Source organism: Urocampus carinirostris, chromosome 2, assembly GCF_059441175.1.
Source record: "Urocampus carinirostris isolate Australia breed hairy pipefish chromosome 2, RoL_Ucar_1.0, whole genome shotgun sequence".
Classification (NCBI taxonomy): domain Eukaryota; kingdom Metazoa; phylum Chordata; class Actinopteri; order Syngnathiformes; family Syngnathidae; genus Urocampus; species Urocampus carinirostris.
In genome coordinates this window covers 9,627,576-9,651,645 of record NC_142350.1, presented here as the reverse complement: position 1 = coordinate 9,651,645, position 24,070 = coordinate 9,627,576, and the positions used below count along the sequence as shown (strand labels likewise).

Here is a 24,070-nt window from a genome sequence, read left to right as displayed (position 1 = left end):
TCAAAAAATTCAATTTCCTTCTTAAATCTGCATTCAGGCTCCAAGTCTCTGCACCATACAACACATATATATGTCATATATAAATAAGACCGTTAATAAGTATTAGTAACGGTTTCAATGTAGCCTAATGTAGCGAAGTAAGAGTACAGTTTCTTCTTTACAAATCTACTCAAGTAAAAGTAAAACGTACAGTGATTTAAAAAGTCTCCCTGAAATACAAAAATTCACAAACCGTACGCAAGTAAATATAACGGAGTAAATATAACTCGTCACTACCCATCGCGGGTTTTGACATTAATTTAATTTTTTATCATAACGATCGGAGGGAATTTTCTTTTTAGAAATCTGTCTTATTTTTAGTTTCTATTTTTGAACCCAGGAACCAGTTTCCGTTTTAACCGGAAACGCTATCAGCGTTTGCCGGAAGTGTGTCACACCCCCAGCTTTAGTTTCGTGTTAGCGCTGTTGTCGTCGCTTGTGACTCAGAGTCAAACGAACGTTAGCAGTCTCATTTCGTGTGACAGTTTGCTACTCGAATCCCCTTTTCTCGTGCACGGAAGCAAGCATGGAGGCCACCGACCCCCGGGCGTCGAGTGACAGCGGACCGGGCTGCAGAGGAGGAGGCAACCCGGGCGGAGAGAGCCGCAAAGACCGCGACGCTTCGGGTGGCGGCAGCGGGGAAGACGATCGGGAGAGAGGCAGCTTCGAGTGCAATATTTGTTTCGACACCGCCAAGGACGCTGTCATCAGTATGTGTGGACATTTATTCTGGTGAGGCCATCTTCCGTATTTGATAAACATCACACAATAATGCACATCCCCTTGACGCCATTTCTGTGTTTAAGTTTAAATACCAAGCTGCAGTATGTAAATAACTACAGAGTACAGCGCTATGATTTCGAAGTAGACTCTTATTTAGTGGCTGACTTTTGTTTTGTGTCATTTTATTTTGTGTTATTTGACTTGCTTAATCTCCTAGGAGCCTTCTTCTGGCCTCCCCTGACACCCCAGACTTTGTAATGTGATGCAACAATCGGCAAGGCTGCTGAAAAGTGTCATCAGTTCCCCTGTTGCAACTTTGCATAGTCGCTGTCATCAGATGGGAAGCCTCTCTTATCGCTCAAAAATGGGGGAAACTATAAATTAGAGAGACACTTAGGTGTCTGGTTAAAGGAGTGGGACATTGTGTTCAGTTGCGTTCAGGTTCCAAAGGAATGTCAAACATCTGATAACACACGCGACATTGTTGACATTTTACTCAGTTGGGTTTCAATTATGTCACAGAGATATTCACAAATATTTCATCACTTGTAAAAAAAAAAATGAATTATTTTAATGGAGGAAGTAAAATAATCTTTTTTTTCTTTCTTTCTTTCTAGCTGGCCGTGCCTTCATCAAGTAAGTTGCCTTCGACAAGCAAAATATTTTAAAAACGGGATCAAGAATTTGCAAATGAACGTTAAAATAACCGCTTAATGCTCATTACTACTGCGTGTAATGCAACTTGGAAATGGGCACACGTAAGATGACTTAGCGCAGATTAAACATACTAATGCCTTTAATGCTTCTGTTTACTCTTTCTTTATCAGTGGAACAGTTTATCTGGATTTGCTATTAATGGCTTAAGTTTTTTTTGGAGCACGTTCCCCCAATATTTCCAGCACATATTCTGCAAAGAACTTCGTCTATTACAGTAGATCTCCAAAGTGTGACATGAATCGGTTCTGTGGTGGGGATCACAAAGGGAAATCGCTGTATGGCGGGTGATTGGAACATATGGTAATTGGTGCCAAACCACAGAACACGCATATGATTAACAAAACCGTATGTACTAAGTACTACTTACTGTAAATACATGTAATTTACAAGCATATGATGAAATAACATTAAAAAAAATAAACTTGTAAATGAAAAATGCAATTGAATTACCTTTTGGTGTGACGTGAACCAAGCTGGTACAGTTTGGTAGCGGGTTGATGCAGAGCGACAATGAGATGGCGGATTAAAAATTAAACTGATTTAAAAACTTCCACTTACAAGGATTGTGATGCCCATGACTTCCCTGCCTTAAATGCCTCCTTATTTTAAATAAGTCCTGAATGTCAATTGGTAACTGCCAGGCAACTTAGCAAGCGTAGGGATATATGTGTCGTCATAGTATTTCTTGATAATTGCGAAATTCTTTTCCTTGGTCATCACGTTTTTGCCTCTCCCTTTAGTCTCACTGCAAGCCTTTGACCTATAGTGATAAATTCAGTACACAAAAACAGTATTGTTTAGTCTTTACGAAGCACACAAGATTCTGAACTGAATAAGGAGACAGTAAGGCATTTAGGGAGGGAGTTCAGCTAGAGCATGTCGGCATATTTATGTCGCAAACTACTAGCACACTAGCACCTTAAAGAGGTTACTACAACACACGGACACCACAAATTTAAAATGTTATACGTTTTAGGTACGCAAAATAATTTGTTATTGTCGTCTCACAGTGGGTAAAATGTCCTAAAGAGTGGCTGAAAAAACATCTTGTTCCACACCGTATAGTGAAAATATCATGAGGTGGGACGCCCTACCTGAAGACCCCTTCTGTTCTCTTGTACTGCTCCCATGTGGCCAAGATATGCGTACAGCACAATTTAATAGTTATCTTTATCTTTCAGTGGTTGGAAACGAGGCCAAGCAGGCCACAGTGTCCCGTATGTAAAGCTGGCATCAGCAGAGACAAGGTTATCCCGCTGTATGGGCGGGGAAGCTCCAGTCAAGAAGACCCCCGGTGCGTCCCCAAATACCTCTCGTACCATATATGAGTATGATGGCATTAAGGTGTCCGTTAGAATGACTCGTTTGTATTCGATGCAGGTTGAAAACTCCCCCGCGGCCTCAGGGACAGAGAACCGAGCCAGAAAGCAGAGGAGGGGTAAGTCTGTTTTGACTATGTTGACATTTTCAGTAATGCGGGAAGAGGAAATGTTATACGGTTAGCCAGCATAAGACTAGTGGTGAGTAGTGAAAATGATAGAATAGTCTTGTTGCCATAAACGTGATCATGGTAAATGCGAACTCACGACCAAATAAGATCGAGTGCTGGTGGAAAACATCGAAGCGCACAGGGAGCGCAGTTGCTGTGTTTTGCGGAAACGTGGCTCACGTTTAGCATTCCGGACGCTAACGTGGAGCTACCCGGAGCAATCCGGCTTCAACGCCGCTAAACAGAGACACGAAAGCCGGGGAGAATCGGAGAGGAGGCGGACTTGCTAACACGAGGTGGTGTATCCCTGGATTTTCACAAAGAAAAGTTTTCCATCTGCCGCAGGGATGTCGAATTTTTGGACTGGCGTGACGTCATCCACTTCGCTACAAGCACCCCTAGGGCATCATGTTCATCTGTTAATAAACAACAGGGTAGACTGCTGGAAGTGTGAATTTCCCTACGGGGATGAATAAAGTATCTATCTATCTATCTATCTATAATCCAAAAGCCTTATTTTTACAATAAACATGCAGAAATCAAATCGGGTTAGTTAAACTGAGAAAAATATTAGTCTTTCTAATAAAAACATTCTTGTTCTCTTTGCAGATAAGTTACATTTAAATATTATTTTCTATTTAAACAATTTACAATATATAATCAAATCAACTTATAGATTAATGTGATGCCAATATTTTCTTGTCTTTTTTGCATTTCTTTGGACTCTTTCCTTTAATGATTTAGATTTTTCTTTAAGTGTTATTTATATCTTCAAGTATTTTACATGTAAATTACTTACAATATATAAAAAAATACATTTAGCATCACTGCAATTTTATGCAATTTTTAAAGATCTTTTTTTATTTCACAATTTTTTTTTAAAATTATTTTTGAAATAACTTTTTGGGCATCGTGGAACTGCAAGCATAATGGCAAGTTTGAAAAAAATTGAAGAAAATTACAATAAAATTAAATATAAGTTAAAGTCGGGAAAACAGATACTTATACTTAGAGGTTTGTATTTTGCATATTTTAAGTTTTCTTTTTGCTACAATTTTTTTTGTCTTTGATTTGAATACATGTTTTGGACATGTTACATAAGTAAGGATGATTTATCTCCGATTTTTAGGAGAAATTGTGTTCTTACAAAGTCAACATCGCAAAAGTCTACTTAAAAAAACAACAACAGAAAATATGAAAACTAATGTGTAATATGAGCAAAAAGATATTTGCTACCATAATAAAAAATGTTTAAAAGATAAATCATTGTTTTTCTTATTTGGATTTGTTCCCCTCAATTTCAGAACAGAAGGGCAATTACAGACGCTCCCCTACTTACGACCATTCGACCTACGTAAAACGGTAGATACGAATATTGAAAAATATCAGGACTTTTGTTAGTTGGATTTTTTATTGTGTGCACCTTTGTCAGAGTAAAGGACGATACTGCCGTGCTTCTTTCCGCCGCTACTGGCGTGTAGTGCTGTAAGAGGTCACCCAGCATCCACCCGGAAGTAAATAAAAATCCACTTCCTCTTTCTAGTTCGTTTGCAAACATAAAATGCTACGTGTACTGAATCTCCATCGCGCACAGAATTTCAACGTTTTTATTGTTTAATATCTTATGCATCCATTCAATATCGTTGGTGTAAAGAAGAGGCGAGCCGTTTCTTTTGAAACAAAAGAGGGATAAGAAAGCTTGATGCGGTTGAGAAAATAGTCGGAACGCTTTTTTTTGGCCACTTTTTACCACGCAGGAGGAAGTTGCCTAAATCTGGAAGCACATCTTTCAAGAGTAAGTTACACTTAACTTATGGTTATAGAGCATATTATTTTATGAAATGTTTATTTTTTAGTACAAAACAATACAGGTTACTTAAACAAGCCTTAAACATATTTATATAAACCTTAAACATACAAAATACAGCACGGCAGCAACTTGCAAACAAATTCAACTTACGAATCTGATTCGTAAGTCGGGTAGCGTCTGTAGTTTGAAATTGGGCAAAACCAATTACTGAGTGCCACACTATCCACTAGTGCATAATTTATCAATCCTAACTTATTGCTGCATTTCAGATGTTCCAGGGTTTCAGCGACACTAGTTTTCACATGTCGTTCGGCATCGGCGCCTTCCCTTTCGGGTTCTTCACGACCGTTTTCAACGGCAACGACCTTTTTCATCGACCAGGTAGGAAAATCTGCTGAATTTCTGTTCAATTGATTGCGCAATAACCCGTCTTATTGTCTTTTCTCAGACCAATACGCTGGCGACGGCAATGCTGCGAACGGAAATCACAATTGGCAGGACTGTCTCTTCCTTATTGTGGCCGTTTTCTTTTTTTTCTGGCTGCTGAGCGTGTGACAATGGGGGGAATCGGGAAATTGGACAGAGTGGGTGCTCCACCAACCTGCCTTTTGTTAGTAAAATGAGTAAGAGCTGGCATCAGACCCCCTACTCTACATCCAAAATTAAGGCAGCACTTAACTGAAATCATAGTAATAATAATCAGTCTGAAAGAGGTCAGATGAGAAACTGTATTTTGTAGTCTGGGGGAGCAGGCCTATCTTCAATGGCCTTTCCATGTGTGTTATAAATTACACTTACTCATGCAGAGGTGGAGGAAAATGAGAGCTCACCATGACAACCGTTCCCCTTCCTCAAAAAGGCCAAAGAGTAGCAGTTTGGTTAAGAGTGCTTGGGTTGTTGTGTCTATGTTTTTTTTTGTTGTTTTTCAATGACTGACAGTGCACTGTGATATCATGTGAATCTGTCCCTGGTTTCCATGAAAAAGATAAGAGGATTTGGAGAGTAAAAAAAAAACGAAATCTCAGTAAACCATATTGGAAGAATGATTTCGAGGAAAACCTGGCAGACTTGCCGGAAGTTAAGTGAAATGGCTTCTAAAATTTGAACCAGGTCCGGTGTCCGAACAAGTGGATTTGTATATAATGTAAAAAAAAAATTTTTTTCATTTTATAATCATTTATAGCAATAGCAATTGCAATGGCGCTGATAACCAGGAGGCTTTATGTACATTTTGCCTAATTCCAGATGCTCTATGTGATGTTGAGCACTAAACTCGGGTTGCATATTTATCTTGTTTATTTTCTGTGCAATTAATGTGAGACTAAGCAAGACATTAAAATTTCCATTACAGCAGCCGGCATATTTTTGTGTTTTAATTGAATGTTTAAAATAAAGGGGCTCAGGTTTGTAATTTTAAGAACTCTTTTCAAAGCTTTGTTTTAATCATGTGCAGAAAAATTATACCCAACTTTAAAAACTGACCTATAGTACTCATTTACTGCAGGCCCAGTGATAGATTGTTGACGTCCATTGCCATCAATGGCACTAAATGAGTTAATGATGCATGATGTTTAATACTTTTGAAAATCGCAAATAAAATAATTTGTTGCTTAATCAAAACAAATCACAAATCTTGTTAGAGAGAGAGGGTAAATGATTCTTAAAGCTGTCCATAATCCCTTTCAAACATGATTTTCCTTTTGATAAGTTATACTCTCCTAACACTCCATAAATATAGTTAAGAAATCTGTTATAAAAAAAAAATTGTAACATTTTTGATGCAACTGATTTTTTATTGCAGTAAAAAATATCTAGCAAATCAAAAACTAAAATGTTTCCATCAAAAGACTTACGCCGAGTTCCTTTATGTGCAAGTTGTATTCACAGGGAAAACGTTTCTGAGCTACCTTGCCTACAAAACAAAAACGAGGCTCACTCTTATGTACACTTTAGTCATTAACATGAATATATAAGCTTTGAAAAATAATCAGAACGTGCAAAATCAGCAATTTGTTTTTGGTAAACACGACTAGGGAATAGTCAGGAATCATACTAATAAAGTCACTTCTTTTTGGGCATTTTCTTGTTGGATTTGTTCAAAATCTTCATGAGGTTTTTGGACATGAAGTACGGCTTCTGTAGAGAACCGTCGTTGCGTTCCAAGTCGTCCACTGCAAACATTTCGTGTAAAATGATCGTGCCGGCTTGTCCACTCTCTGGATTAGATTCAAACTGGGACCTAAAAAGTGTGTGTACTTACAGAAGCAGAGGAAGAGCGTGTCCACACACATGCTGTACACGCTGAAGAACCCGTGAGAGATGAGGTAGCTGCCAAACACCACCGTCTATGATGAATATTTGAAATCAAAACAATACATGAAATGTTTTAATTGCTTCATAAAGAAAACAAAAACACTTAGTCATACAATAATTGGCATCCAGTAGTAGTTGAGGGTCTCTGACTGCGCAGTGCTGTGTGGGAGAGGGATTCGGCCAGAGAAGAAGTAAAAGGACAGCACGCCTGCGGGAAAAAACATCACAGTTTTGCGCATTCAAAGGATTTCTCATTTAAAATGTGCAGTCAAAAATATCAGACCACATACCAACTCCACCCACTACGAGGAGCTTCCCGAAGAAAAGCAACAGGTCTGCAACTTTATCCAGGATTACAGTTCTGAAAAACACTTGTTCACCTTATCATGGGTCTAAAACTTGCAGCCAGAATGATAGTATTATTCAATTGTAATTGTCATTGTTAACAACGTAGTGAACATTGTTTGCAACAGAATTGAACAAGGCTTTCCAGGATTAACAGAGTAAAAAGACACAAAAGAGAAAAATAAGATACAAGAATATCAGGATAAATAGTAGAAAATATTTACAACGCAAGTTTACAAGTAAAAATGTATATATTTTTCACAGTTTTGCAAGCTTCTTTAGGGTGGTGATGGTCCTCATAAAGAAACTTATTTTGGCCCCCACCTTAATATAAAATACCAGTACCACACTGGTATTTCCGAGTTCCGTCTGTACTAATGAGTATTCGACATTCTGTGTTAAATATCAGTGTTGCTATGCAAATATTTAAATCTGATTAATAATTATTAAACTTCTCTACTCGCCAACTGTAAATGGTTTCTTCGTCTTATTACCGTAAATTCCGGACTATAAGCCGCTACTTTTCCCCCAAACTTTTAACCCTGCGGCTTATTCAGTGATGCGGCCAATTTATGTTGTTTTTCTAACGGCCGCCAGCGGCGCTCGAGTACAAAAGGTACGATTTAGACCGGTGGAATATATGCGCCGAGGAAGACGGCAACTTCACTAAAACTGGCCGCATGGCAAAGGCAACTTTTTCGCAAGTCTGCCAGTGGATCCTGACAGCGTGGGGCAGCATAAAAAAATCCAACATCACCAACGGGTTCCGAAAAGCCGGTGTTATGACGAGAAATGCATCCCTGCTGAGAATTGCATCCCCTGTCGCTGGAGCGCACACACGTCACTCCCGCTACTACAACTACTTTTACCTCGTTTTATCTCACTTTTATATCACTTTTCGGGATTGTAATGGCGAACATATATCCAAGACCACTTCGTCTTGCATTTGTTGGGAATGTAATACAACTTAAACCATTCTGTCTTGTATTTGTTGTGAATGTAATCGAACGGTAATGCACACTGTATATAAACCACTTTTGAGGAGGTAACGTGTTTATTTTGCCTTTTTCGACTCAAATCGCTCGTATTTAAACTGTTATGCACTCTACCATAAAGCTCATTATGCTGAAACGAACTGTCAAATCATCAACAGATATAAAAGTGAGATAAAACGAGGTACGTAAAAGTGGTTGTTGTAGCGGGAGTGACGTGTGCGCGCTCCAGTGACAGGGGATGCAATTCTCGGCAGGGATGCATTTCTCGGCATAACACCGGCCGCGGGAGCGTGGGACGACGTCTATACGACAAAGTTTCTTTCCGACACTGAGGAAGACTACTTTGATGGCTTCAGTTCTAAGGAGGAAGATGAGGACGGTTTACCGTGATTTTTACAAGTACTGTATGTTTTTTTTAACAGACCCGTTTACTGTGTTGCGAGCGTGTTGCTAGCGTGTTGCTAGCGTGTTGCTACCATTAACTGCCCAGATGAAAGTTATATTATTATTATTAAAGCTTTGAAAACTCTCTCGGTGTACCCTCTTTCTTTGTAATTATGTGTAACCATGTATATGTATTTGCAACTGTATATTTTTGTAATGTATTTATTTGTATTTATTTTGGACACTTATTCTGATATGTTTTGGACGGGCGAATTAAAAAGAAGGGGCGTAACAAACACGGGCTGATAGGAAGTCGGGACCGGTAAAGGTAAGTGATTGTGGACACGGCGGACAATAGTGGATATGTATTTTCCCCACCCTTACCTTTGGAAATATACACTTTTTTCTTTGGATTACTTTAGCGGGACCCGGACTCTGCCGGTCTGCATCAAACCTTAAGTACTGGTACCATTTTCCGTTAATTTTGCCGGCTGTGATTCTTGGACTGTGTACTTTAATGAAAGACATTCAGTTTGAATCGCGGGACTTCAAGTCGGGGCTGGGTTTATTTTGCATTTTACATTTGTTTAAAGTGGGCGTATGCGGCTTATATACAGGTGCGGCTTGTGTAAGTACAAAATCGGTTTTCTTCTTAAAATGTGGTGGGTGCGGCTTAAAATCAGGTGCGCTCTATAGTCCAGAATTTACGGTAGTTTTAATTTGTTATTGAATAGTTGGCGTAGTTTCCTACTCTAAATAACAACTCATTTACTGTAGCTCTACATTTGTTTATTTATTTTTCCATGTATTTAGGAACACGGGAATGCCTTTTTATCATTTTTTCCCCCGGAAAACCTGTTGTGGCCCAATGACGACCACTGACCCCCAGGAAAATTTAGTTTGATAACCTTGCCTTACATATCGCATGTTTCTGATTTATATATCCATCCCTTTAAAAATGAAGTAAAAACAAACAAACACTTACCTAAGTATGTTTCTCATGATTAATGAGAAAGCGTTCTTGGCTGATGTACAGAAGTTTTTTCCATAAACGGCAATCTGTTGAGAATAAAATAAAAATAAATATACATATTACAATCTAATGCCCGGGTGACTCACAGCTTACCATGATGTATGCATTTCTATTGAGGAACTTCAAAAACTTCTCCAGGCACCAGAAGCAGCACTTCATGCAGCACAGTATGAAACGTGCACATGGGTTTTGTGCCGCTAGGAGGCGGGGTTAAGCAGACAAACACATGGATGACCATTGAAAAAAAATAATGATAATAAAATAAAAACCCATAGATGATGAAGTGGCGGACCTCACCTCTTGTTTTGTGGTCAATATATTCTAAGAGAACCCTCACAACCTGCACCAAGGTGAGGATCAGAGCACCGAATGCCAATGAGCCAACATGGTACCTGAATTATTCACAAGTACGTTAAAAATGGGAAGAACCTTTCAAAAAGCATTTTTCTTTTCCCAAATGTGGGAAATGTTCCCCCTCGGGGTATCTGTATACACGTCAAGGGATACTTGACATGTTTTAATGTATTTAAAAATTAGCATCAAAACAAATCAGTTTCCCTTTTGCGTACACTGCATAAAAACGCTTGTCAAATTGGCAGAGAATTTTCACAATTTTAAGGCTGATTAGATCATTTCTTTTTAGTAAAAAAAAAATATATATTTTTTCAATTCATTATTTTCGTTTTTTTATTGTTTTACTAAAACGAGAAAAATTCCAACAACAGTTATAGGAATGGTGATAGGGATGAGTGGAGAGGTGTTGTGAAAGGATAGTGAGATGTTTGTACGCGTTCTAAGGGATGGGCAGGGCACCAGTATGATACGGCAGGGGTAAACCAGTGAAAGCTGTCGGGCCCTGCTGTTGAACAGAAGAGTATGTTGTGTCCCCCTGACCCGAGTGACATGGCCGCTTTCTTGTGTCCCGTTTCATCTGGAGCTGGGGTCAGCAACCTTTTCGGTGTGGAGTGCCACCTTCAAATTTCCTTGTAAATCAGTGTGCCACACCAAGATTAATGACTCGCACAACATTTTTTTTAATAGCCAACAGAGCTGTAATTTTACACCAGTCTAAATATACAACATGGATATACATTTTAATCGTATAATTCTGTTTTTCAACCCTTTTTGAACCAAGGAACACTTTGATTTATGAAAAAGTTCCGAGGCACACCGTGCTTCGAAAATGTTTGAAAATGAAGTTATGTCAAATATTTTGCTGTACTACCTCATAAGCAGAAAATTAGTATATAAAAAGAAGAAAATAATACTTAAAATAAAAAAAGAATGATGTGCTTTATGTTTTTAATTTTTTAACAATGCAATCTTAAACCGCTTTGTTAAACAAACCTCAAGAGCAGATAATTAGTACATAAAAATTATATAAAAATCTACTGCCACCTACTGATATGATTGACTATTAGAGTTCCTCATCTGAAGATTGCAAAAATACTGAATAATGGCCTCATTTTTTGGAAAGATAAAATTGGGCAAATTCCAGCGGCAAACTAGACAAGGTCTCACTGCACACTACTGTGCCCTGGCACACTGGTTGAAAAATACTGGTATAACTGACCAATTTATCTTCCACTATTCTTGTTCATCAATCAACTAAAAAATGAATGTGAATAACAAGTGGAAAGGCCTGTAGCCATCCATGACTTTTTGCCACAAGAATCCACCAGAATCAAGCATTCTTCATCAACAATGAACTACAATAGAAAAACAAGTGCTATGGACAGCTACCATACAATTCATCAATGAAATCTTGTTGCAGAAAATATCAAAACTTGAAATAACAGCAGCAAAGCAGAAAGCACGCGCGCGCACACACGCAAATACGTACACTTCTTTAAAATATTCGACATCAGTAAATGGCTTTCTGTGCTTTGCTATGCAGTGAGCAATGTGATAGCTTGCTTCAGTGGTGGTGTTTTTAGCAGTGAAAAAGGTCTTCAGGGTCTGTGTTTGTTTGCCGTACATGGACACTGCACGTTTTATTGTCTCCGGCATGTCTGACTCATCCTTGAATTCATTTTCATGTTTTGGCTCGTAATGATGTTTAACACTTGCTGTGCGAGGTACAACGCTCTCGAGGCGTAATGCACAAAACAGCACAGTCATTTTTTGCACAAAGCCTCATTCGTCTGTCCACGCTGGCTGGAAAGAACGAGATGTTTTAGCTCGAGGAGCCGTCATGATTCGTTGATTTATCGCGCGTGTGTGTTTCGTTGGCTGGGTTAAAACACTGATCTCTCCTCTGCGAGGCGCCGCGCAAACACACACTGACACACGAAGCAGAGGAGGAGGGCCGCTAACGTAAAGCCTTTAAATAACACAGCGCTCAACTGAAAATGTCTAAATTCCAGGTAATAATGCGCATTTTTAAAATATGTTCATTATTATTTTGCCATGCGCTCGTGTGCCACTGGTTAACTCCTCGCGTGCCACTGCTGGCACACGTGTCATAGGTTGCCGACCCCTGATCTGGAGGGACGAAAGCATGACCAACTTGGGTCCCGAGGTGCTTAACTTGTTTGGGTGTTTGGGCATTTGGGTTGGCCATGGTCCCAAAAATGTTGTATTTTTTGCTACTTTTTCCCTTTTTATTTGTTTATTTATTTATTTTTCTTTGTTTTAGTATGTGTTTTTCTTGCTGTCGGTCACCCCTCTCAAGGGATATGACAAGGGTAGATAGATAGAAAAAAATCCACCTCAGACAATTTTGCTATTTTTAAGTATTGCTTATTCAACAAAAATAAAAATGAGTAATTGATCTATTTTGATCTATATATGTATTATGTACAGTATGTACATAATTTTTCTTTTTTAAACTTGTCCTACATTACATTTTCAGCACATTGCACGAACACGGACCTACCTCAGTGTGCGCACAAAGGCACCGAAGAGAGGAAAGGTGGGGATATCATCCGGTTTTTGGAAAGCCCAGTAGTAAGAGGAAAAGGCCCCGGCCAGCGTGCACTGGCCCAGGGCGATGACAAAGTTGACGCACCAGAGAAAGGCCACCACGTTGTAGATCTGAAGGTTGAACAGGTTCCTCTGGAAGAGCCCCTCTGTGTTGTATTTGATAAATATGCACGCAGCGGAGGGGCAGGTTGGATAATCAGTTGCATTGAAGGTCTAAAGCAGGAGGAACAGTTATTATGAAGTTGTTGTGCGTGAAGTAACCTCAAAAAACTTGCAAGGGACAGAAATTTAAGTGGCTATTACCTGAGGATCACAGTCCAAAGTGCCGTTGATGCTTTGACACTCATTCAAACTGGAGTTTAGAGCCACCACTTTGTAGACGGCCTCTCCCGAAGTGGCCAAATACCTTTATTTATTAGCTCAGGAAAGACATTCAGGATGCTTATGTGTCTTTCGCCAGCCGTCTCTAACAACAAAAGGATACAAGGCGGTGCTACCCCAGTAGGCCACGCACGCCAAGACAAGAACAAATGTCAACAAAGGGTAAAACAGAGTGCTCATCATATAACTGATAGCCCTGTGGAAACATATCAAATAATTAAGACGCTAGGCATATTGTACGAGTATTAAATAGTCACAGCACAACCCACTTGCTGGACTCTCGAATAATTGCAATGGCAATGAGGATTCTGACTCGAAGGAAGATCAGGACTAAAATCAGGATGGCCTCCACTACAGAGATGATGATCACTGAAGAAGCAAAAGAGAATTGAAAATGACAGCCAAAAAGAAAGTTGGGAAAAATCTCATTCCAACTCACAGAAAGCTAACCAGGTCTCTTGCACTTTGAAGTAAAAACTGAAGTTAGTGGTGAATCCGATGTCGGTAATAGAAGCTGATAGTTTCTTATAGTTAACGTACTCCCAGTAGCAGTGCCAAATCCCTGAAAATAAATCACAAAAATAAAGTGTAGACAGGAAATAAATAAACAAGACCACAATCCTACGATGAAATAAATTTTACATGGTGTGAGTTGGAGTTATAAATATTTGTTTTAGCTGTACTATAGTTAGTTTTGATTTCTTCACAATCTTTATGTGCTTGTGTCTAGGTTCTTGAGTAAGAAGAGTTGTTTTGAATGCTGATTGAACTTATTTATTTTGTATGATGAGTGCTACTCATTTTATTAACTAATTTGAATTAATTAATTGTATTCACCATACGCCCCAACAGCCAGGACAGAGACAATAAGGAGCCACACCACAATGTGTGCAAGGAATCTCAGCAGCAACAGGAACAACATGCTGAGCGCCATGGCGATTGCCAGACCACTGTTGTGGGAAATAAAAATAAATAAATAAATATGAATATTAATACAGATTTTTTTTCGTGCCATGTACTGCATAGCAAATTAGTGGAAGGTGTGAAACATCAACTAACGCAAGGATCCAGGGCCAAGACGACGCAAAATCCTCAAAGATCCTGACACTTATGTCCCTGGCACCGAAGCCATTCAAAATGTCCCTGAAAAATACAAAAGAATGCCAATTATACATACTGATATAATAATATGATAATAATAATAACTGTAATAGTAATAATAATAATAATAAAATGAATAAATGCATGCATTGACCAACTAAAATTGATGCTGTGGTAAAGAAAAATATGCGATTGTAAAATCGTAAATTGTTCTTATTTACAATTGACTTTCTTTCCACTGCTTCATTTACAACAGAGGTTACCAACATGGTGCCCACGAGCACCAGGTAGGCTCCTTAGAAGGTATTACACCTGAGTAGCCCGCAAACCGGTTCTGACAAAACCTCACCAGAGGTGGTTCATTGCGATTTTCTAGAAAGTTTGACTTCTGACTGACAAGTAAGTTTTAATGGTTGACGAAGCCAATGTAACCCTACTTTTAATAATTAAAACATGCGGTAATAAGAGAAAAAGTTGTTACTTTAAAAGTGTATATCAGATTGTTAACCCTTTGTGGGAATCAGTAGCAATAAGTAGTTCTTAATTTCATAAAGGTTGGTGACCACTGACTTATAGCATCCAAACTAAGACTGAACATGAGTAACTACAGCACAGCACTACTTTAAAAGCTTGACAAACTTTCGAGGCAACCGACCATGAGCTGGTGATGAGGACAAAATGGAGGATTACTACAATTTGTCTCCCTCACTAAGGCATTTAATGATTAAAAGAAGGAACTACCCAGTGCCGTTCTTCAAAAGCTCGGCGGTTTCGTTGACAGACGGTGGCAAGCCCGCTACGTTGGAAAAATCAGGTGGTATATTCCCATTTTCAAGCACTTGGAGATCTGGCAAACATCTTCTAACAACTATAGACAGGATACACAATAAAACACACCTTTCAGCTATTTGTCATTCGTTTTTACTTTTTATTCCACAGAATCGAGACGAGGAAATCTGGATTCAAACAAAATTTCCCCTTACCTGAGCTTGTGGAAATTGTGTAGAAAGGGCACAACTCCTTTTCCACAATCTCTTTAACAGTCTAAATGAAAAAACATACATTTCATACATAATTTCGTGCCTTTAATAACCAGATTGTTGAACAAATACCATTTTTTAAATTTACCATATCAGTGCTTAACAGGTTCAAAGATGGAACACAGAGACTTTGGTTGAAAACATTGGCCGGCTTTACATTTGGAGCATAGTCAAGCGGCCCTACGGCAGAGAATTCAGTGGGACACTTTTCCACGCATACCTTATGATGAGAGAAGCAAGATTACAGCAGGTGGGGAAAATGGTCACGTATTTATTTTATTGTTTTACCTGTGTGGTTGGACACTGAAACCCATTGAGAGCAGTTGCCATCACATTGAATCCTGTCGCACATTTGACAATGTCAAAGTAGAAAAGCGACGGTCGGTCTCTAAGAGAGCACACAGGACAGGGAACATATTCATTAACATTGATGGCTAATTATATTGTATGTGTTCACTTCACTTATTTGGTCCAACTCCACAGAACCATCCAGTCGAGTTCCTCGGATAGAGAACTTGCCGGGGATCACCGTAAAACCAGGCTGTTAGGAGAGGGGGGAATACACAGACATTCAAATAAAAATGACATTAAGAACTACTAAAGAAGCATTGGACCCTGATGTCTACATTCAGAATGCTAAGAATTCTAATGACGCAACTTAATGAGGTTTTATTACAGACTTTGTGTTGACTCAAGATAACAGAGCGTGTGTTCTGTGTTAAAACACGTTTGAAGACCAAACTGTTCGTTTAGAGGATCGAAAATGTCCTTGTACTATATGTTTCTCCTCCTAATATGTATGCCTAATTCAAATCTTTTTTTCCTCAGACCGATACCTGTACGACCACTCAACTCTTGAGTTATAGTGACGAGAAGTTTTGATTTGAAATATTAAAATTATACCAAATTTAAAGTATTTCCCAATTTTTAATTTCATTTTTATATCATAATATTGCCTTTCACTGCAAATTTTTTTATCAAAATTTGGGAAAGACAAAGTACACAAAAATGATCGATCTTGCACAATATTTTGACACATTTTCAGTGATGTGCTTATTTAGCGTCTGCCACTTTTTTCCCCAATTAATTTAGAAAAGGCACATATTTATACTTTGTAAATTAGTTTTCTTTCATAAATAATATTGTATTTACATTTATTTATTATTTACATGATCTCAAATACACAAACAACTTTAAATCTAGTGTGGTTTTTATTTTTTTCCCGTTATTTTAAAATGTGTTTAATGATGTTACAGACAATTTTGGGGAGGCCAAATTAGCTTCACAATAAAAAAAAATAATGGGCAGGGGTCGTGGAACAAGTAGAGAAAAAAAAGAAAACTATGTATATGTTAAGTTCCGTTATGCAAGTCACATATCCTTCCCAAGGCACTGTTACTTTTATATTGCTATGTTTGAATTTGATGCGAAAGTCAACATGTATGTGCCTCACTAATTAAATTTGACCTGTATACTTTAAGGATGTTGAATATAAAAAAAGAAAGAAGAAATGGCCTGGAAGGTTACCTGGAGGTCAAGTGTCGGAAAATGATTGCGCTTACCTAAAACCCCAACTGCAATGTAGCCAAGAATGACGGCAAAAAAAAACCCGCAGCAAATGATATCAGTGCAGCCTCTGGGGGGGGGGAATGGGAGAGTCAAACTGGTAACTGTGCTGACTGGACTTTGCACAGCAATGTAAGTCAGTCAGTCAACTCAAAAGTCATGCAAAATAACACAGAAGGAAGTGAATTGAAAAATCACCTCTTCCTTATGGGTCCTTTAAAAGAGGGATCAAACTGGATGGGTTCACCTAGGAACATGAAAAGAAACAAAAATATTTCATGCAGAGACTAATTACACACACAAAATAACCCTGACTAGGGAGGCACTTATGCAAAATACGTTCTATTTCATTTCATTAATTAGTTTGCCGGATGAAAAGGACGGATGTATTTATAAGTGACTCGTTAACGTGGGCAGCAAATTATGATTTGGATAGGGTGATGGTGCTGCTGGGGGGGGGGCATAATTTTTTCCTGTTACAAAAGAACAACTTCTCTGCAAACTGTTCTAGGGTGTTGCTTGATTGTTGACTGGGAAGGACTCTAACAAGAATCTTTTGAACTGAAATAAAACCCAGATGTTTTCTTTTATTCTAGGATGAAAAGAGTGAAAGTAAGAAAGGACTGTTTCAAATACAGTCCAAATGCAAACCCAAACCCTCATCCATCTGTTTTCTGCACCGCTTATTCTCACTAGGGTCGCAGGGGGGGCTGGAGCCTATCCCAGCCATATTTGGGCAGTAGGCAGGGGACACCCTGAACAGGTTTCCAGCCAGTTGCAGAGCACACACAGACAACTCACTCGCCCAGTTACCCCTAGTGACAACTTGGATTGCCCAATTTACCTGACATGCATGTTTTTGGATAGTGGGAGGAAACCAGAGTGCCCGTCAGAAACTCACGCAGGCACAGAGAGAACATGCATACTCCAGAGAGACATGCCTACTCCACACGGAGACTGTGGTACCTGGAATCGAACCCTGGACCGCCATACCATGGGGCTGCTCGCTAACCACACAGCTGTCTGCCGCACAAAAACCCTCATATAGTTGAAAAAAGAGGAGTTTATTTGAGCGCAACTAAGGGTCAAGTACTTGCACACTCAAAACAAGCAGCTTGATAAAGGCTGCAAAGATGATTTCAGCCAAAAGATGGCGTCAGCAAGTAAAATATTTTGAGGTTACGGACAACGCCTTTAAACAAGATTTTTTTATCATTTTAAGGTTATTTATCATGTATGCATATTAAAAAAATCTCTATTAAGTGTGTGGCAACAATGTAAATAGAATTAAAATAAAACCCTTATGCATTATTGTCCGTATCTTATTTTTAACTTTGCGGGGGAGAAAGCATTAGGTTTGAGGAATGGGGACCAGCGGGAGTGCTGGAGAGAGGTCATTCTTATCCCCGCTGTTTTAGTTTATTTATATATATATATATATATATATATATATATATATATATATATATATATATATATATACATATTATACATATTTGTAAGTGAAGCATGAACATGGTGTGGGAAAAGGCCTGCTATAGTAGAGTCCAAATGCCAACCCAAACCCCAAAAAGGATGACAAAAGAAAAGAGTTTATTCGGCGTGTCTAAGAAATGCATATACTTACACAAGCATCATGAATGAGCTACATGAGGCTGTGATTACGACTTTAAGCCTGGAGATGGTGGCATAGAGCAATAAAGTTCTCAATTCCGTACAGCTCCAGTAATTTTTTTTCTTTTAAATTAATTGAACAGATTATTTTGTTACTTTACAGTAACTCTTTGAAACTTTAAATTGTTGTGTTCCTATTTCAACGAGTTTAAAAGTTATTTCCTATACATAATTACATCAAATTATTATTAAATTCCCCTTGACATAAATCATAGATAATACTTTTTCTTTTAGTAACGGTTTGGGCATCCAATTGGTGAATATATCATATTGCTAGAGAGCTCATCTTCACAGAATAAATGACAAAAGACGCCTCATGAATCGCCCACAACACCAGAACCTGTTCCTCTGCCTCTTTCTGTGATGCCAGTGTCACATTTCACAACACTGTTTGCAGTAAGCATTGAGTCTTAAAAAAAAAAAAAAACCGCACAATGACACAATTTAATTGTTTTTCAGCTTTATAGCGCTCTTACAGCTTTGGCTCATATAGAAAAGAAGCTGGGTGTTGTGGATCAGGGGCAGTAGCCTTCAGAGTTACTGTATCTCATGACTCATCTTTATGTCCGAGCAACATCATACTAAAAAGGATAAACAGGTCACTTGTCCAACGTCAATTGATATATGATTTGTTTGATTATGGGCAGCACGGCGGCGCAGTGGTTAGCGCGTGTGCGGCACAGTTCTGAGGTCATGAGATCGAACATCCTGTGTGGAGTTTGCATGTTCTCCCCGTGCTTGCGTGGATTTCCTCCGGGCACTTCGGTTTCCTCCCACATTCCAAAAACATGAATGTTAGGTTAATTGACCAATCCAACTTGTCCCTAGGTGTGAATGAGCAAGCGAGTTGTCGGTCCCTGTGTGCCCTGCGACTGACTGGCAACCAGTTGAGGGTGTCCCCTGCCCACTGCCCGAACATAGCTGGGATGGGCTCCAGCACCCCCGCAACCCTACTGAGGATAAGCGGTGCAGATAATGGATGGAGGGATGGATGGTTTGATTATCAGCAAAAAGGAAGGGTCAGCATTCGAAACATGTGCCTCGTTTAGCTGTTGAAATTTGTACAAACCTCAAAATGATCTTAAGAGTCTGTCTTTAAATAAATGTTTCGGGTGAGTTTTGTTATAAAGTGATTACAATTTGTAATAATCCTGTCGTGTCCAGCATGGTCGCCGTGGTGACCGGCTGGCCCCGCACCCTGGTCACCAGCTGAAGCAGATCGCCTAATTTGCGCGTTTGCATCTTAAGGGGGGTTTTGGGTTTTGCGGGTGCTGGCTCACTGCATTTTCTGTCTGCATTTTCGGTTCTGTTTTGCTCTGTCCTGTTTTGTTTGATTCGGAGGAAACCTGTGTTTTCACGTTTTGAGTAAAAGCCTGTTTTTGTTCTGTTTTGTCCCTGAGTTTTGGACGACTTTTATTTGGCTAAATAAAAGTTTTGATCGTCAACGCAGATGAGTTCTCCCTTCCTGCCTCCGTTCTGGTCCGGTCCTCGTGACAAATCCAGAATTGATTTTATTTAAGGATACTGTATAGTTTGAGAAAGCTCTTCAATTTCTGTAATGCAATTAAAAAAAAACAAAAGTATTATACATTCTGGATTCATCACATGTCTTTTATAGTTTTAATAATGCTGATTATGGCAAAAACATCCCATCTCAGAATGTAAGAGTAGCATGAAAAAGTATAATAATACGCTGTAAGCCATACTCGCCAATATTAAGATAATAAAAGACTAGCAAAATTTAAGCTGATCTCTAATGAATCCACAATGTGTGACATTTTGTTTGTGATGTTTTTTAATAGAACTACAATCACAATATTTAAATTTTCTGAGACAGTCCTGTATTTTGCTTTATCGCTACCACTGATTCATAGAGTACCACAGAAAAAAGTGTACTCTTTATTATTCAACAAAAAATGAGCTTATAATAAGAAAGGTGAAAAACTGTCAGGACCAAAACGGAGACAGGACCCACTTGCGATGCGTTTCTCACAAGTTTTATTGGAAGAAAAAGGGTTGCGCCCACCATCAGTGATTGCTGGACACAGGAAGAAGATCGCTCTGAACGCGGAAGTGGATCTTCCGTGGCGAGCGAGGGCAGTGTCCCGAACGGAAAAACGGGTCAGAAGCCGGGACAGGAGAGCAGGAGAGACAGGGGTCGGAAGAGAGTCGTAAGCCAGGAAAGGAGAGGAGAGGAGACGTGGTCGGGGGACAAAAGAGGTCGAAAGCTGGGACGGGAGTGTAGACGTGCTCAGGATCAAAAACGGGTCGAAGCCGGGGGACAGACAGGAGCAAAAAACAGGTGGGAGTTAGGGTCGAAAAAGGCTTGCCTAGTGTTAACTGAGGTTTGCAGACGGACTGACAAACGGGGACAGATAGGAGTGGGTTTAAATAGGGATAGGGAGCCAATCAGGGTCCGAGGCAGTTGGCGCCAAAGGAGCGGGCACAGGTGATTCACATCGGTAATCATGACAAAAGACAGTGGCAACTTGTGATACTGTTTACCATTTGCTTATCCTGAATCTTGAATTTAGTATGATATACACAAGAGCTCTGTTGTAAAAATAAATACGATTTTTGCAGTTATCCTTTTGAGTTTTTCTCCACTGAGTTCTCACTGGAATCTTAATACCTTATTGTATAATTTTTCGGTGCGATTATTCACCCTAACATCTTCCTCTGGTTTTTTGTCTTTATTTGAAGCCTTAACTCCAGTCTGGATTTACTTCTAGGGAGGGTTCATTTACTGTTGCTTTGTTAAACCTCCCATTCTGTCAATAGAACAAATCCCGAGAAGAGGAATCCAAAGTGTCAAACAAACCTCTGTTACATCTGCATTGCCCGTAGGAAGGAATGTTCCCTTTAGTCGTTCAAAACGCTCCATAATTAGGACCCATAAAAACAACTCTGATTTGTAATTTTGATATCAACAATATTGCTTGCTTCGGGTGTATTGTAGATAACTTTATTTAGGTTTTATCTACCCCCACTTAAATATTTTTTTCACACAAGTACCATATAACAGCGTAAAATATTTTTGTAGGCGATATGACAAAAATAAAAGTAATTACCGTATTTTCCGCACTACAGGGCGCACTGGGTTATAGGGCGCACCCCCAAAAAATAGTTTTTGGTCCTATATTTTCCATACATAAGGCGCAACGGATTATAAGGCGCTACAATGGGAACGTCGACAAAAGAGTCAGATAGTTCAGTCAAACTTATTACCCCCTTAACATTCTGAAAGCTTGCAAAGGTAATTCGGGGCTGCAGTAGCTCAGGAGGTAGAGCGCTCGTCTTGGGATCAAGGGATCCCAGTTCGAGTCCCGGCTCGTCCGTGTTACATGTCGAAGTGTCCTTGGGTAAGACACTGAACCCCTAATACCCCCAATAATCAGGTTAGCGCCTTACATGGCAGCAAGGCCGCTATTGGGAAATGTGGAGCACATTGTAAAGAGCTTTGGGAAGTCATTGACTTGAAAAGCGCTATATAAATGCAGATCATTTCATTTCAAAGAACCAAATACGTGTCTCAGGCATATATGGAAACATGGTCTGTACGATGTCACTCAAATGCTCAAATGGTTAAAGTCTTGGGATTCAAGAAATGCAAACCATTCCTTAGTTTCTATTTTATTTTTCCCTCGCAACTTTACTGTGCATATGACAATAAACACTTGGAATTGAGTTTAATTTAAAAAAGACCCATCACAGAAACATCAATATCACTCTGAAACAAGATACTGGGAAAATATATAGCCGGAGTAGCTCACCGAAGTCGTTGCGTTCAATAATAATGTGCAACCATGGTCCTCTTATATCCGTGAGTGTAGTAAATCCAGGAGAGTAAAATATTTACAAATACAGAATAGTAAAACATGTTTTATCTATGCCGTAGACAACCAAATTTGCTATTGACATTCATCTTTTTCGGCCAATTGCAGGCTTTGTTTTGCCCCTTTAGCCTGTAAATGATAAAAAGGATCCGCCTCCTTTACCTCCGAATAACTTTAGCCAATAGTGATCGATTCAAATGATGATTGACACATTGGCTGGGAAATGAAACGCCGGCATATGTATCCCAGCATACACCGCGGACGACTTCGCCTTCGGGGGAAAATTTAGTCGGCGGCTGCTTGCCTTAGTTTAAAGACTTTGCGACTTAATATTGATCCATATATAAAGCGCACTGTATTATAAGGCGCATGGTCAGTTTTTGAAAAAAATAAAGGCTTTTAGGTGTGCCTTATAGTGCGGAAAATACGGTAACCATAGTTGTTATATTAAAATTATATACATTTAAACTGATTTAGTAAATGTTACTCTTAGATATCTTCCTTACACTGTAATAGAATTGCAAAATTCTCAAAAAAAATAAATAAATACTTTTTGTTTCCTGAACATGAATTCATCATGTTTGTAACTTTTATTTAGTAAGATCAAATAAGATATGGGGGGTAATTTTGCCAATCACAATGTTTCCTGTGTTAGTAAGTAATACAAAAAAAAAAAAAGAAGTATTTTCCCAGCATCAGTAATGTCACACGCCGACAATGCTGAGGTCCAGCTCATCTCTGAAAAGATGGAAGACGCTTTATACGGAAAAACAATGGCAAACAAATAATGAAGATGCTGTATCCAAGTCAGATCAGGACGCTCCACCTGCCACTGGTAACCATTGGAACCAGTACTGTCTTTCATTGGGGGAGCAAACACCTAACAACCTCAGTATCGGTTAAGGACTCTGGGACTCGTGTTGGTGGCCGATACGCGTACCAGTATCGGCTGCCTTCTATTCGCCATTTGACAAACAGGTATCTAAAATAAAATGAATACTAATTTGTGATTGATTAAATGCATTATTTATTCTTGTAAAATAACAAATGACCTTATTGTTATAAATTACATCATAGTGTATTTCGTTCAGAATGAGATTAGCTGTGGCATGCCAAAATAAACACATAATGAAATAAAATGAAGAAAATAACAAGATATGATATAATTGTTGGGATTGAAAAGTATTTCTATAAAATATCAGCCATTGTGAAGCGAGAAGGGACGTGTATGTTCTAGTGGTATATGTATGTGGTATCGGTATCAAGAACTACTCAAGATTGTCAAGACTATAAAGTCATTACAGCTATTTTTTTCTTCACTGGTGAAAACGGTTACCATAGTAAACGGCACACATATTGAACAAGGACCTTCTTCGAAGTTAAAAGTTAAAACAACTTTACATTTTTTAAACCTTGAATTTGTATTTGAAAGAGAATGAAAATAGGTCCCCCGAGGTAACGGACGATGGCGACATAGCGACTCACCGTACTCGGAGTCAGGATTTTTCTCATTTCTCTTCCCCATTTTCCTCCTCCAACCCTTCGCCTCCTGATCCTTGGCCTTGTCCCTTAACTGCCTTTCGAATAAAGGTAAAAAATAGGAGCAAAAAGTATTTTCAAAAGTGGCCACCGTCGGGAAAAATCTTTTCACCCTTCCCGCATTCACTTGTAACTAAGCAGTGACGACAATAACGCACCT

General features: G+C 39.0%; 2 protein-coding genes across 2 annotated transcripts; one reads left to right on the top strand and one right to left on the bottom strand.

Moving 5' to 3' along the window:
- The first annotated feature begins 408 nt into the window (after window positions 1-408).
- rnf5 (ring finger protein 5) lies at window positions 409-6,131 on the top strand. Its single transcript, XM_088328837.1, has 6 exons — window positions 409-771; window positions 1,380-1,398; window positions 2,661-2,773; window positions 2,860-2,917; window positions 5,048-5,159; window positions 5,227-6,131. Exons 1-6 carry the CDS (start codon window positions 566-568, stop codon window positions 5,331-5,333), a joined length of 615 nt encoding a protein of 204 aa, XP_088184963.1. The 5' UTR covers window positions 409-565; the 3' UTR covers window positions 5,334-6,131.
- Window positions 6,132-6,556: 425 nt separating this feature from the next.
- On the bottom strand, window positions 6,557-24,070 carry slc44a4 (solute carrier family 44 member 4). Its single transcript, XM_088328836.1, has 22 exons — window positions 23,857-24,070; window positions 17,060-17,108; window positions 16,858-16,931; window positions 15,758-15,836; window positions 15,584-15,683; window positions 15,384-15,515; window positions 15,239-15,299; window positions 14,997-15,123; window positions 14,214-14,297; window positions 13,992-14,104; window positions 13,594-13,716; window positions 13,424-13,523; window positions 13,258-13,350; window positions 13,077-13,179; window positions 12,727-12,986; window positions 10,146-10,240; window positions 9,942-10,045; window positions 9,801-9,874; window positions 7,382-7,452; window positions 7,205-7,299; window positions 7,039-7,123; window positions 6,557-6,949 (listed from the first exon to the last, which is right to left on the bottom strand). The coding sequence occupies exons 1-22, from the start codon at window positions 23,894-23,896 to the stop codon at window positions 6,840-6,842; spliced, it is 2,172 nt and encodes a 723-aa protein (XP_088184962.1). The 5' UTR covers window positions 23,897-24,070; the 3' UTR covers window positions 6,557-6,839.

Coding starts and splice junctions, on each gene's coding strand:
- rnf5 (XM_088328837.1), top strand. CDS start 566: ATGGAGGCCACCGACCCCCGGGCGTCGAGTGACAGCGGACCGGGCTGC. Junction 2,774..2,859: donor TCCAGTCAAGAAGACCCCCG/GTGCGTCCCCAA, acceptor TATTCGATGCAG/GTTGAAAACTCCCCCGCGGC. Junction 5,160..5,226: donor CGACCTTTTTCATCGACCAG/GTAGGAAAATCT, acceptor GTCTTTTCTCAG/ACCAATACGCTGGCGACGGC.
- slc44a4 (XM_088328836.1), bottom strand. CDS start 23,896: ATGGGGAAGAGAAATGAGAAAAATCCTGACTCCGAGTACG. Junction 13,717..13,991: donor CCTGGCTGTTGGGGCGTATG/GTGAATACAATT, acceptor ATTTATTTTCAG/GGATTTGGCACTGCTACTGG. Junction 7,453..9,800: donor ATCATGAGAAACATACTTAG/GTAAGTGTTTGT, acceptor AGTGTTTTTCAG/AACTGTAATCCTGGATAAAG.